The 14,530-nt window shown below is 43.2% G+C and overlaps 2 protein-coding genes across 2 annotated transcripts in view; one reads left to right on the top strand and one right to left on the bottom strand.

Moving 5' to 3' along the window:
* Positions 1–984: 984 nt before the first annotated feature.
* On the bottom strand, positions 985–4,682 carry LOC134070322 (proton channel OTOP3-like). Its single transcript, XM_062526636.1, has 5 exons — positions 4,582–4,682; positions 4,069–4,214; positions 2,182–2,873; positions 1,758–1,934; positions 985–1,172 (listed from the first exon to the last, which is right to left on the bottom strand). The coding sequence occupies exons 1-5, from the start codon at positions 4,596–4,598 to the stop codon at positions 1,002–1,004; spliced, it is 1,203 nt and encodes a 400-aa protein (XP_062382620.1). The 5' UTR covers positions 4,599–4,682; the 3' UTR covers positions 985–1,001.
* A 6,573-nt stretch (positions 4,683–11,255) lies between these two features.
* ush1gb (Usher syndrome 1Gb (autosomal recessive)) overlaps positions 11,256–14,530 on the top strand; it is a 9,832-nt gene continuing 6,557 nt past the window's right edge. The window contains exon 1 of the mRNA XM_062526718.1: positions 11,256–11,419. Coding sequence (XP_062382702.1) covers positions 11,256–11,419 — 164 coding nt within the window. The remainder of the gene's footprint in view (positions 11,420–14,530) is intronic.

The raw sequence follows: 14,530 nt of genomic DNA, 5'->3' as shown, positions 1-14,530 counted from the left end.
AATACACATACATGGCTGTTGGTGAAATTTCATATTTTGGTAAATCGCAACAAGCAAAAGCAAAAGCAAAGCAACATTTCTTTGTATGATCTTTTCTTAGTAATATCAGCTGTGATAGGTGTTATAGCTCTAATAGTCACTGTTATGATGGACACAACTTCACAATCCATAAAAACATCAAGAACAAATCATGGAAAACACATTCAGAACAGCATGTAGAAAATCCAAATATCTTTGACACAGAACTTCACAGCTTTGGATTTCTTGACTGTGTCGAGGAATGGATGTATTCTTCACTGGTCTTCTGAGGGTTATTGGCGGCTGTCTGGCCAAAGGTCTGTAGGACCCATGCATCAGTAGAACTCTCAGGGAGATGATGCACGGGGCAACTTTTTGAGCAATGTTGCTGGGCAACCACATGACCAGTGCCATGTGATTGGATGATAATGTGCCTACTACTGATGATTAAAGTTCTCCAGAAACAAAAAAACAACAACAATGTCCAGTGTCAGTAGGACTGTACCCAAACAACAATACACTAATCCAGCGAAACACGGAAGTAACACAACGCCGCCATTACTGCGTGGCTGGCTGCTAAGAAATTAGCCCGTTGGTTCCATAGGCGGCTATTGCAGAGGTTAGCTGTCATTAATACACGTCTTAATACCTTATGTTGTTAATAAATTACCTTCATTGGTAAGTTTTGGTACAGTCTGACATCATTGATCCAATGTTCCCTTTCACCTGACATTTTCATTCATGAGCGGGACCTCTTGTTAGACATTCTCTGGCAAGATGCTTTCATTGAAAAGCACAGGCAAGTGTCACTCGTCACACTCGCAGGCACGCAGTAATGGCGATATTCAAGATGGCAGCGCCCATAAAGTTTGCGCTGGATTAGTGTATACTCAGGAGCACTGCCCAGCAACAAGGCTCAAAAAGTTGCAGTACTGTACAGTATGTACTTCCGCTGTACATGTAGCGTCCATGTAGTGTCCACTTCAGGCCAAGATGAGCAGCTCCATGAGGGCCCCCACAGAGTGCATCCGGTAGAAGACGCCCAGCGGCTGGCCCAGGTTCACCAGGATGAACCAGGCCGTGAAGCCGTAGAACTGCTTCCCCACGCCGTTCTTGAACTGAGGGTTGGCCCCAAACGCTGGGATCACCCACAGCTGGACACACAGGGGAGGACATGGACATATTTGGGGTTAGATAATCTGTGTGAGTTTCCAGCCAGTATACAGATGCGCGCAAATTGTACTATACTTTGATCCACTTGGTGTGGATTCATTTTAGGAGCAAAATGCGAATAAAAGGGTTGAAATCTGTACTCGCACGTGTGCGCCCATTTAATTGTTTCTATTCGCACTAATACATTTTTACTCGCATTTGCAATGACCTGCTCACAGTGTACAGCACTGGGTTAGATGGTGGTGTGTAGTCAGGCTGACATGCCAAAATATGTACAGTATTTCTAACACAACAGCTAGAACTGATGTGAGAGGAAATCATTTATTTGAAATGTTTTGAGGTTTTGGGTGCTTTCCCCATTACTATTCAGATACTAATTAAGAATATTTCAGCAACATCATTTCCTAGCCACACCACCATGCTGTGGTTTAATACTGTCGTACTGTACACAGTATAGCGTGATATGAATGACATTTCCAACACAGCACGTGTCCCTCTGTTTATCAGTATAGTATGATAATAATACTGTAGGTTAAGTGGTGGTGCTCCCAGGGTCAACCACTTACCATGATGTTGGCGAGAATGAGGAAGGAACAGATCTCTTGAATGACCCTCCTGGTTATTTGATGATTGCGATTTGATTCTTCTCCACTAGGGGGCACTGGTGCTACTTTCACCTCATCCACCAGAGAATGGGCCACTGGCCCATCCACCACTGTCACATCCTCACTGTTCTTCCTCTTCTGTTAGTGGTTATGACAAGGGTTGATAATTATTAGTCATTTTAAATGATGGTTCATTGTTAGGGTTATATTTTTTAATTCTCATCCTATGACAATGCAAACATGTTTGAGAAAAGTAGCAATTATGTGATATCAATGAAAATGTTCACAATAGAAAACATTTTCTATTTCAAACATTTCTCAATATCAACACGAGGTCCAGAAAGCAAGACCTCAGAGAACAGAAACTCAAAGAGAAGCCACCCGCCTTAAAGATGAGGCTCCTGCCTCTAACCCTGCCCTTTCTGAGGCTGGGGTGCCGGTGGAGGCCCTCGATGATGAAGACGTTCTGCAGCACCAGCTCCAGCAGGGTAAGCAGCGAGTACGACAGGTCCAGCGCTCCGAGCGGGGGCTCGCCGACCCCGTCGGCCAGCGCCGCCACCAGCGAGAAGTAGGAGAGCATCAGCTGCCCGAGCGCGGCCGCCACCAGCAGCATCACGTCCAGGCTCCGCGTGGGGTTGTGCCCGTCCTCATGCGCCCGCCTGTCCAGCTTGTGGACCAGCACGCCCGCTAACGAGCAGAGCGACATGAGAGGCATCACCACCAGGTGGAAGCTGTAGAAGAGCACGAAGGCGGTGAGCCGGCGCTCGTCGTGGTTCACCCACACCTGGTACAGGATGAAGATGGTCGAGCCCACCACGAGGACCAGGACACCCAGCAGCAGGCCGACGAAGATGCCGCCCGAGTAGACGACGCGGAGCGTGAACTTCTGGGTCTGGTGAGAATGTGCGGCCGGGTCGATGTGGCGACCCACGTTCTTCCACATAACGTAAATCATGCAGCCGGCCATCAGGTAGAACTCGATGTTGAAGGGGAAGAGGATCTCGATGCCCTTCCGGAACGTTAAACAGGGGGGGTGCAGGCGGCAATGACATTCTGTTGCGTTATTGAAACTGGCGTCTGGAAATTTGAACAGAAAAATTAGTTATATGTCAAGAGAGGCCTTACAGAGTCCATCTTTAACCTAAATCTAGAACTTGACTTGAAGTGTTAAAGAAGCGAACATAAGTTTTTCAAATAAAACCACTAAAACATTGTTAACCTAGGCTAAGTAAAGTAAATACCAAAGCCAAGTATCAAGGACATGATTGGCATATGGTGTGTTCATGAGCAATTGGGAAGTGGGAGAATTCTAAAGTTTAGGGGGAGTGCATCACACCTGAAATGGGAACTTCCCAGTTTGAAGTGGGGGCTTTGGGAGAGCTCCAGCAGAATGTTTTGATGCTTTCACTTTGGAAGTGGGGAGTTTAGAAGTGGAAACCCATTTCCCAGTACTAACAGGCTCCCAATTATAGACAATTCCTTAAGATACATCAATTGTGTAGCCTAGAAATCTAGACGCCCCATAATGGCAGCAAATCGAATTTGCTGCAGGGGTAGTCTAGCAACTCTCCGTTCGGGAGCTGGGCTCAGGCAGAAACTACCGAACCAATCACATCGTGTATAGAGTCGGTGGGCGGGCTTAACATAATGATGAATAACATGCGACCAGAAGTTGTGAACGTTAAGCATCCTGCTATTAGCCTGGCTAACGCCTCCCACTTCTCAAATGAGACGTGGTCTGGCAACCAGACGTTCATTTTCTCGTATTTGAAAAAATGCCCAGATCCGTTCATTGGGCGCCACGGATGTCTATCAAATGCGCATAGCTCACCCAACTCGTTCGTATGCAACGCTAAGGGCTGCCGTAAATCCTTTGGCGTCGAATGTACAGTAGACGCAAGAAGGCAACGGAAACTTCTCGGATGTTCTGTGATTGGTTCGCCAACATCAGGCGAACATTTGGGCGTTAGTTTCCAGACTGGCTTAGCAGCGGGATTGAAATCACCGCGCAAGGCAGTATGGGAAAACCCAGGCTATCCTGCTATTTGAAAACAAGAAGATTATTCATTTAGCGTGGAGAGGGAATTTGAAAGGCAACTATTGATCCCATCCCTCCGATTGAGCCCTGCCTATGGTGAGTTCCCAGACCCTACTGCACATCTTGATGTGGGTCTGGCTGGTCAGGCTATTAATTGTGTCCACCTTTGGTCCAAACATTTACTCTTTAACACCTCACCAAAAGTGGCATCAGCCCAACTGTTTCCTTCTGTACCTTCAGCTGAATCTATCTCTGTAGACCGTGAGGTGTTCCCTTGTCCCTCCTGGGCCTCCATCTCTATCTCCAGATGGACCGTGTCGTCGCTCACGGAGTTCAGCCACAGCAGCAAGTCCGCACTGAGCAGGATAATCAGTCCACACCTGCGGACAAGACACGGACACACGAGGGACAAGAGGAAGGGGCACACAAACATACTGATTCAATTACAAACGCCCCACCATTACAGTAGTCTGGCTATCACCAGATGATATTGAATTTCCCCTTGAGGATCAATAAAGTATCTATCTATCTATCTATCTATCACCGTACTAAGCTCAATGGCGGGCGAAATCCAAATTCACCGGAAGTTCAGGCAGGGTTCACCCAGCCTACCCCACCATAGCAATCAAGAATCAACAAAAAAAATCACAACCTGTCAACACAAAATGCTAAATGATATCAGGCACACTATAATACCCCAAAGCCATAATAAAACCATTGTGGCTTAGTGGTGGTGTGTGTATTCACCAAGGGCACGAACACATAGCACAGAAACACCCAGCACCTGGTGAGAATCTTGTGCTTGTGAATGCAGTCCTTGGAGTGGGCCCAGATCAAATAGGTCTGCAAAGAAGGAAACATGTTGAAATAATGATAACACCATGACCAAAGGCGTGAGAGGGCTGAATTATAATTTTTTGTTGGAGATGCATTCAGAGGGTGAATGCTGTCTGTTATACCCACCTGCAGTGCCAGGAAGGGAGCCTCGATAAAAGGGAAGAGAATGACTGCGGCTGGCTTACAGTCACTCATCAACACGTTGTAGCCCATTTTGAATGCGTGCAACAGGACACTGAATCCAGCAAAGATCACGAGAACCACTGAGAAAGACAATGTAGAAGGTTCCAGAAAAGACTTATTCAACAAAGCAGAACTAATCACATTATGTATTATGTATGTGTTTCATAGAGGCCAGGCCAGTCCACCGAGCTTTATGTACAAGAATCCTGAGCACATTGTGTGAATTCACAATTCAGAAGGCTAACTTATTATGGTTAATTATCAAGCAATATCAATAGCCTTGATTGTATCTGCCATTAGCTTGTTACCTGCCTATGAAATATGACCCTGTTCCATTCATCTCCCACTAATGAGTTTTTATGGTTTGATAAACTGACCTGCTTGGACGGCCTTGGTCACCATTCAGGCTACCGCTGATCTTATGAGTACATGAGAGGACTTATATACTACTAACAAAACATTTAATTTCACTGTAAGGTATTCCTGTTTGCTTGTGTTTACAGTATGTAAAGCACATTGAGTGACCTACAGTATGTGTATGTAGTGTGCTATATAAATAAAGTTGGCTTGATTTGACTCATCCCTGAACCAACAACACAGCCTCAGTCAAATATATGCAAGTCTCATGACATGGATTTATCCTTTTTACTTTTAGTGAAGAACCATGAAAGCACTATTTTGCGCTTTAAGACAGTGCCACTTTGACTATGTTTGTGGGTCTTGGTTTAGCGCAGTACCTCAAACGATCTGAAGAACAAACTGCAAACATCACAAAACAAGCTGGTCAGGCTTTTTGGTTAGGCTCCCAACTGGGTCACACAACCTCAAGCCCTCACACTATGAAACCCATGGAGTGGCTGAAGGTGAGTGACATAGTGAATTTGGATTGTGTTTGGAGAAGTTCCAAACTACCTTGATTACCTTAATTTGGTCAAAGATACCACATTCATACTCCACCAGAGGAGGCTCAACGGACTTTGTACCAGCTAGATTCCGAACCGAAAATATGGGTCAGGAGTCAGTCATATTCTGCTGCTGTCTTTTGGAACAGTCTGCCTACGAACTTGAAAATAATAGGAAACATGAGGGGGCAACTGCTCTGTCGCTAGTTTGGAGTTTAACACAGTGTTAAACTCCAACTCCTGACTCCAACTCTGGTTTAAAACCGTGTTAAACTCCAAACTAGTGACAGAGCAATTGCCCCGATGTGTTTCAAACGTAGTGTCTAAAACAACTGATTGTTATTGTCGTCATGCATGTTATTTATAGTCAGATTTGTTTGCTGAATGCTGATGCTGAGGTTGGTAATTTATTTACTGTGCTAGGTGATATTTATAGCAGTCACGGCTCTGCCCTGTGCCCTCCGCATTCACTTCTCCCCACTTAAGGAGTCAGGACCACCATGGAAATTAGCTTTTCGTAAAGCTTTATTATCCAGGCTTAAAATGCACCTTTTTACATTGGCCTTCCCGGTGCCTTAATTGTATTACCCTGTTATGTTTATTAACTGTTGTCTGTTGGTGTCGTCTTAGCCTAAATCACTGTTCTGTATATTTATCTATTTACTCATCTATTCTATTTTTATGGTTATTTGTGGTTAAATGTGCTCTATAAATAAACTTTACTTACTTACTAAATGTTATCATTAATAACTTTGTAAAAATGTGCATGAGTATTCCAATGTATTGAATAAAATCTATCTAGCCTATCTCAAATAGTATGCCTAAATGACTGAGTGACTGTCAGTAAGTGTCTGTCATAACAGTTAGTGCATTTCTCAATACAATGAGTGAAAACTGCACCATAGTGGATTACCTGCAAAAGTGTGCATGTTGCTCAAAATGTTTTGTTTATGTCTGACACCATTGTTTATATCAAGACAGTCATACTGTTTTGTCTCGTTGTCAATATGACATACTCTGCAAGTATTTTTTTTTAATGAACAATGAGCAAGGAAGCACTATTTTCAATTTCAAAACTAGTTGCACATTCTTGTGTGTGGAAGGGGTTGATTGCAAGACATTGGATATGTTTCAAAGGCGTTTACAGATCTGTACAAAACAAAAAGAAAAACTCCTTGGTCAGAGAGCTGTGCACCACTGTGCATCTTTCTATACATCCTGTCATTCCTGTCTGTCAGGTCACATACAGGTATATGCTAGACAGACTGTGGTGTCTAGTTATGACAGCTAGTCCAGCACATTTGCAAGTAATGAAATAAGGCCAATATGATTTATGGGGAAGGACTATTCAGCATGGAACCACTAGTGCATTTTGACCTACATGACATTAGCACCTGAAAATGTAAAAAAAAATAAATTAAAAAAAACAGCAGACATTTTACACAATCAGTTGCATGGACGCACTAAAGCATCACTATTTGTTCAAAATGAGGAGAAACTGCTTTAATGACAAGTGAACTGAAGTTTGAAGAAAATTGATACCTTAAAAGTAAGTTTGATCTGAGCGGCTGAGAACAACTGTAATAGACTGTATCTGAATTAAATGTTTTGTAGCAATGCAGTAGGAATAGTAATAGCCAGAGACTGTATATGACTGAAGGACTGCAGTAGTTGCTATATAGCTCTGACAGGAGTGGTGGTAGCAAAGAGGTCAATGAGCTGGGCTAGCCTAGCCTGGGTGTTCCCATGCTGCCTTGCGTGTGATTTCATTCTCGCTGCTAATGCAGTCTGGAAACTACCGCCCTAATTTTTGCCTGAGATAGGGGACCAATCACAGAACAGGGGGGAAATCAAGACGATGATGAGCTATGCACAGACACATTTGATATATATCCCAACGAATGCATCTGGGCTTTTTTTTTTTTTTTTTTTAAACACGAGAAAATAAACATTTGGTTGCCAGACCACGTCATTTGAGAAGTGGTAGGCGCTAGGGCTAGCCTGCAGTAGCCAGAATAAGTTGCCAGGTAAATTCCTGGCTGCCACTGTTGTGCCTGGCTGCCACTGACACTTTACCCTGAGTTGCTCCGGCGAGACTAGCCCTTGTAGTGTGCAGGCATGTGCAGTGCAGGCATGTACAAAGTGCCCTTTTGAGTGTCCATTTAGCTCAGGTTGCAGTTATAGGCTACAGGGATATAGTATGGATACTACTATATAAGAATGTATGTAAAATTATACAATACATTTTGTTTGAACGAGGGTAATTCAGTATTTCAAATAAAGATTACATATTGTTAAGAAATTTTGTTTGCCCCTCAAAAGGTCTCTGCTCTGACAGACAGACAGACAGACAGACAGTCAGACAGTCAGACAAACAAACAAGCAAACAAACAAACCCCGATGAGAACATAACCTCCTTGGCGGAGGTAATTAAGTCATAAGTAAATAGGTACCTGTGACAGTGATGCCCCCTGCATGGTGGTCCTTGTGTGGGGATACCCCGGGCAGATTTCTGCCCCAGAAGAGGTACCACAGCATCCAGACGATGCTCAGCACCATCAGCAACAGCAGGTACAGCAGGGGCTCTTGGTGTCGCAAGCCCTCCGGGTGGAAGGCATCCCCGGCCACCAGGGCGGCGCCGAAGAGCACCATGTTCAGGCCCACCAGCCCAGACACCAGTCTCCGCGCGGTAGGGGCCCAGATCAGGAGTGGGTCAGGAGCCCGGTGCCCCGGATTGGAACCTGGCTGGGTGCCATCAGTGGGTCCCCAAGATGCGTCCAGCTCTGCGCTCCCTAGAGCGTTTTCTGAGTGTCCAGTCCCAGACTCCATGCTGTGACTTTGGCTTGTGCAGATTTTGTTTTCTAACTTGCTCTGTTTGTTTGCTTTTAGACAGAGTGAAACGCTTCTCTGGTTTCAGGTGGTGTGATTTTCCTATCTCTCTCTCGCTCACTTTCCCTCCTCTCTCAGATGCCCTCTCTGTTTGCCCCTGTCTCCCTGTTCTGCCCCTGTCTGTCTCTCTATTTCAAAATCTTCTCTGTTTATGCCACACTTTCCCTGCCACTTCCTGTCCTCTCTCTCACTTGCCGATACGCACCGGTTCAATGTCTGTACCAGGGCTCCACGCCACACCACTCCACCAGTCCAGCTCTCTCTCTGTGTGTGTGTGTGTGTGTGACTAGTGAAAGAATGAGGGTGTGTTTGACCAGGGATCACAAACAGCAGAGGTAAGAAGTCCATGACGTGTTGCGACAGTGGGTGTGACTTTGTATATCAAGGTCGAAACAGATATGCATTTCAAATTTTAAAAGTTAAAGCAGCGTATGTGAAGTGTATCTTATTTAATATATACGTGCCAACCCTATAGCTCTGATCTATAACCCTAACACCATTGCTAAACCTGCTTATTTTGTATCAGATACACAGTTAAATTGTTTTGTCATTTGCACATTGTTGTCACCACAAATGCAGTGGAAGTGAAAATGAATGTTTGTTCAATGCGTGGTTGAGAGAGGTCAGAGATTTGCACACATAAAATCCAGACTGTTTGGTCATGGTCTGTGTCCTGTTTTTGATGCTGATAATAAAGCTCTTATTGTTTTACCTCTAACAATTCCTACTTCCTCCTCCGTCCTTAACGCACATACAAACACCACTATGACAACTTACGTCAAATAAACCCATGTGTATCATTCTGTACCAGGTACCAATACTTATCAATTGAATCATCAGTCTCAGATTAAAGTAGGGGAAGTTGGCAGTCAGAGGGAAGTTTGAAATGAATGCAATCCCCTCTATGAAACTTTCTACCCAACATGATGCAAAATAGGCTTAAATCAACATACTGATAGGGACTGTAAGACGGTTATTAACAGTGCCCTAAGTGAATACATCTATGTTAAGGTTGACTAAAAAGAGAAATAAAAAAACATCTGTTGGACATTGATCTCAATCCCTTATTTTCAAAATTTAGGAAGCAGCAAATCTTTAAGGACGATTATTTTCTATGTAAATGAATAATGTATCGTAAATAAATAAATACAAATAAAATGTTCTTTCTTAAAATACAGGGGGTATAAGTGAGTACACCCCTATGCTGAATTCCTATAAAGGCAGGCACATTTTTTATTTTTAAACACCAGTTGTTTCATGTATCCATCTTCAAAAAGTTCCCTTGGCCATTGGGATTAAAATAGCCAGAGTTCATCACATACCCTTCACCAAACCTAGAGATTGGCATGGGGTACTTTCCGAAAGATAATTTCTCAATGCATATCAAACCAGTTATTAAGATAGTTGAAATACAGTAAAACCATCATGCCAATCTCTGAAAATAACTGGCCTTGAAAAATAAAACTCTTCCTGCCTTTACAGGAATTTAACATAGGGATGTATTCAGATATGTCCCCTATATTTTAAGGAAGAAACATTTGTTCATTTACAATACATTATTCATTCACATAGAAAATTGGTGTTCCTTAAGGTTGGAATTTCCCTAGATTTTGAAAAGATTTTTTTATTCCTCTTTTAGTCAACATTAGCATGGGTATATTCACTTACACTGAGCACTGTATTTCTAAATTCAATCATAACAGCTTCCATCATTACTAGAAGGCCCTGGGAGCTCAAAGCAGCCTGCATGTAAAAGCCAACAACCCACAAGCAAGTTAAGAAAACATTCATCAATTTCACAATTCATGCAGAGAATTTAGAAAACCTGCTTGAAGAAAACCTTGAGATTACCTAACACACCATTAAAGAAACATGTTTTTATGTTATAATGATGAAATGTAATAGTGTAGAAGCGGGTGCGCAGAATGCGCACATCTGAATATTTCAAAAAAGGTAAGTGCATGGGCTCAAAAAGCAACAGTAAAAAGGACAGAAAAGTCCGCACACTAAAGCTCCAATATTGTTTTTTCTTTTTTCTTTTATTCACCACATAATACACGTGGTGAATAAAAGAAAAAATAATATTGGAGCTTTAGTGTGCGGACTTTTCTGTCCTTTTTAATGATAAAAAGGACTTGCTAGGGTCATTACAGAATTAATTGTATGGTCCCTGTTTTTCTTTGAGTGCATTGGGAGATTTACTGCAATTTGATGGTGACATCTGATCTGTTCATACCCCATATCAAAAGATATCATTAACAATGCCGTTGCGTTGTTTAAGTCTTTTGAAACAATCCATGTGGCGAGGAGGTTTGTTCAGGAGATTGAACAGAGGAACCTATCCAGGGGTATTTTTAACATTGAGGGGGAGTGGGCGTGTGTATCTCTTGAAAACCCTCCCTCCTCATTTGACAGGCACCTCTTGTGTCCCTGGCAACGAATACAGGCTTCGGTGCACTATCCCCGTGTACGCTCTCTCTCCCTCAGAAGCGCGACATACTTGTGTGCTTTATGCCTCACGAGACGGTCCGACCATTTCCAGCGACAGGCTTTTACCAACTTCGAATGCCAAATGTTCGCGTATAAGCCAGGCTAGGTGCCAAAGACACCATGAATGACAAATACCACCGGGCAGCCAGGGATGGCTACCTGGACTTGCTCCGACAGGCCACTCGGAAGGAGCTCAATATGCCGGATGAAGATGGTATGACGCCGACACTATGGGCCGCCTACCACGGGAACGTGGAAGCCTTAAGGCTTATTGTAGGACGTGGGTAAGTTTTAATGTGGAGATGTTAACTACTATAGGCTACATAATATGTGTTGTCGTGCGTAAAATACTTTTCCAAGTGTTTAATCATCCACTGGTCCACTTAGTGCAGTTGTTTCCCTGTTCAATAGGCCTATTTACCTTTATTCAATTATAATTATGTAGCCTTTCTGATACTGTAAACGAAGATATCCATTAACTTAGCACAATGCATCATCATGTTTCTGAATTCCCTCACGTTTACTAAACATAAAAAGTGGGTGTATTGTAAGGTATTGTACAATTTGGCCAAAATGATTTAATTGGGTATTTAGTTATTCACTGTGTTTAGATAGAATGTAGTATGCAGGTTTATTTTCACTGAAACAATACAAACAGTGTCATCAGATAACCATCAGTGGCATTGGACAGTAAGTGACTACTGTTCCTGGAAGCACATGTGTAACAGTGTAGCCTGACAGTTCGAGTGTGACCTCATCCCTGTGTTGTCTTCTGTATTGGTCACTGAAGCATGTTGGGATACATGGTGACTAATCGGCCATTTCTATAGGTCATGTGTCCGTATGCATCCCAGTGCTGTAACGAGGGCATTTTTGTCTTCGTACAGGTGTGATCAATGTTGAGCATTCATACACGTAAACAGGCGAATACATATTCTCACTCATACATACTTTTTGTTGGTGTATTTCTGTATCTCTCACTTCTCTCTCTCTCTCTCTTTTTCTCAGTCTTTCTCTCTCTCAGAAAAACACATGTACACACACACACACACACACACACACACACGCTATGTCTTGTCCTCTCCTGCAGCTCTATGAGTAATTTGATGGATGCTATGTGGTTGAGTTTTAATAGTCTTTGCTAATTAAACCAAAAGGTCAGCAGCCTGCCTAACTCTCCCATCATCTCCAAAGCCTCGAACCTCAGGCTTGGCAGTAGCTACAGTAGCTATGTGTCTTTGTCTGTGCTGTGGATAGACGGTACATAGGTGGATTTCTATTTTCAAAATAGTTCAATACCATAAATGTGTGTGTGTGTGTGTGTGTGTGTGTGTGTGTGTGTGTGTGTGTGTGTGTGTGTGTGTGTGTGTGTGTGTGTGTGTGTGTGTGTGTGCGTGCGTGTGTGTGTGTGTGTGCATGCGTGTGTGTGCGTGTGTGTGTTTATTTATGTGTGCTTGTTTGCTGTTGTGTAAGTAGCAGTGTATTATTTAGAGTTAATGGGGCCCTAAACCACAGAAAGATAACCAACGTTCTATCAACTGTTTTACGGACAAGCTTTGTAGTCTGCTTTCAAACACTACCAAGACAAATTTGGCAACCTCTCTAGCAGCTCATTCCAAAGAACAATGACTGTGCTCCCTGATTCAACAGTGGAATTCATCAGTTGCTTTAGGGAGGGATTGGCCCCGTCTCTGGCATGGTCCTCAGTCTTTTCTCCCCGGCACATTGAATAGGAAACAGGAGAAAAGCTTTTACAGAAGGACTTAGATCTAAGCTTATCACGATGCGAGATAACTTTCGCTCTCTGGAAGCTTTACACAGTACTTTGTGGTGTGTGAGTGTGTGTGTGTGTGTGTGTGTGTGTGTGTGTGTGTGTGTGTGAGAGAGAGAGAGAGAGATAGAGTGTGTGTGTGTGTGTGTGTGTGTGTGTGTGTGAGAGAGAGAGAGAGAGGGTGTGTGTGTGTGTGTGTGTGTGTGTGTGTGTGTGTGTGTGTGTGTGTGTATGTGTGTAATTGCCGATCAGCAAGATAGATCTATGTTAGTATGCATAGCTATGCACTTGTCTGTCATCGGGCTATCAGTGTCCAGAGTGTCAAATGTCTCTATTTGCACATAAATGTGATATGCTTATGTTTGTGTTTGCACGGTCCCAGTCGAGATCTGTCAGCAGTGTATCACTGTCATTGTGTGTGTGTGTCTGTGTGTGTGTCTGTGTGTGTGGCTAGTAGATGTGGACTTTTTAAAGTTCGCTTTCACCCTGAATGTGTGTGTGTGTGTGTGTGTGTGTGTGTTTTGTACTGTATGTGTGACTCATATCAAATACACATATCGTCCCTCAGGGCATATCTGTGCATGAGTTGAAATATGAGGTGCCTCATATCATAGGAAATGAGAAGGTGCTAAATGAGATGGTGTTATGGTGGTGCTATGTGTGCTATGTGAAGGATTTGTCATGTAAACATTCTACATTATGTCCATAAAAGTCTATGCTCTGTGTTGTCCTACTGATGTTAGCATTCAACCCAGCTAGCACCAGGCTGACCACATTATGCCACGTGTGACCACTATTTTTTAGGACAACTACTGTCTAAGAACAACCAAGGGTCTATTTTTGGATGACAGTGAGTGTACATTTTCATTTGGGGACCAAAATTACGTTAAAGGTACACTATGCAAGATTTTTACCTTAATATAACCTTTATGAAGCCAATTTGATGGTAAATGAACTTGTAATAGGCGAATCGTTCACCTAGCATAACTATAGACGTAGCGAGTTGCTACTGAGCAAACCAGCCATGCAACTTAATGAACATACATCGGCCAGACAAATCTTGAGAGAGACGGGAAACATTACCTTGTCAGTTGATATTATTATTCTATTCTATTCTATTCTATAAATAGCATATAGCATAGCCTTTGGGGGAAGCTTTGGTAAATCATTCCGTTAAGCCATTAATTATGCTCAAAATGTGTTTACACTTCTGTGATACTGTGAAGAGGGTCCCTACAGACAAGCAAAATCTGTTCTTAGACTAAAGTTGTCTTTTAAATACAATCCAAGTCAGTTAAAAGAGTGCCATGTAGCTGTATTCAAGACAACTGGAAGCCTACTAGAGAATTGCTTCTTTAACATCCAGAGACTGGGAAGCAGAGCCCATAGGGGGGTCGTGGTCAGACGCTGACGACTTCATAAACCATCTTGTCTGCAGCCGTTGGGCTTTCTGCTTGAGTAGGCCCAGACTGTAAATGCACTGGCAGGGAAAGGTCACCGCTGATGAGTTGGGACTATTGCACTTGACTCCCCCCGCCCCCCCGCCCCAGCTGCATGTCTCTCTGCCATTGACATTGGCCCTGTTAGCTCAACTGCTAAACAGGTTTTCAAGGACTTCAGGGGT

The sequence above is a fragment of the Sardina pilchardus genome, chromosome 22 (assembly GCF_963854185.1).
Source record: "Sardina pilchardus chromosome 22, fSarPil1.1, whole genome shotgun sequence".
NCBI lineage: Eukaryota > Metazoa > Chordata > Actinopteri > Clupeiformes > Clupeidae > Sardina > Sardina pilchardus.
The sequence above is the reverse complement of the archived record's forward strand: the minus strand, read 5'-3'. Positions and strand labels throughout refer to the sequence as shown.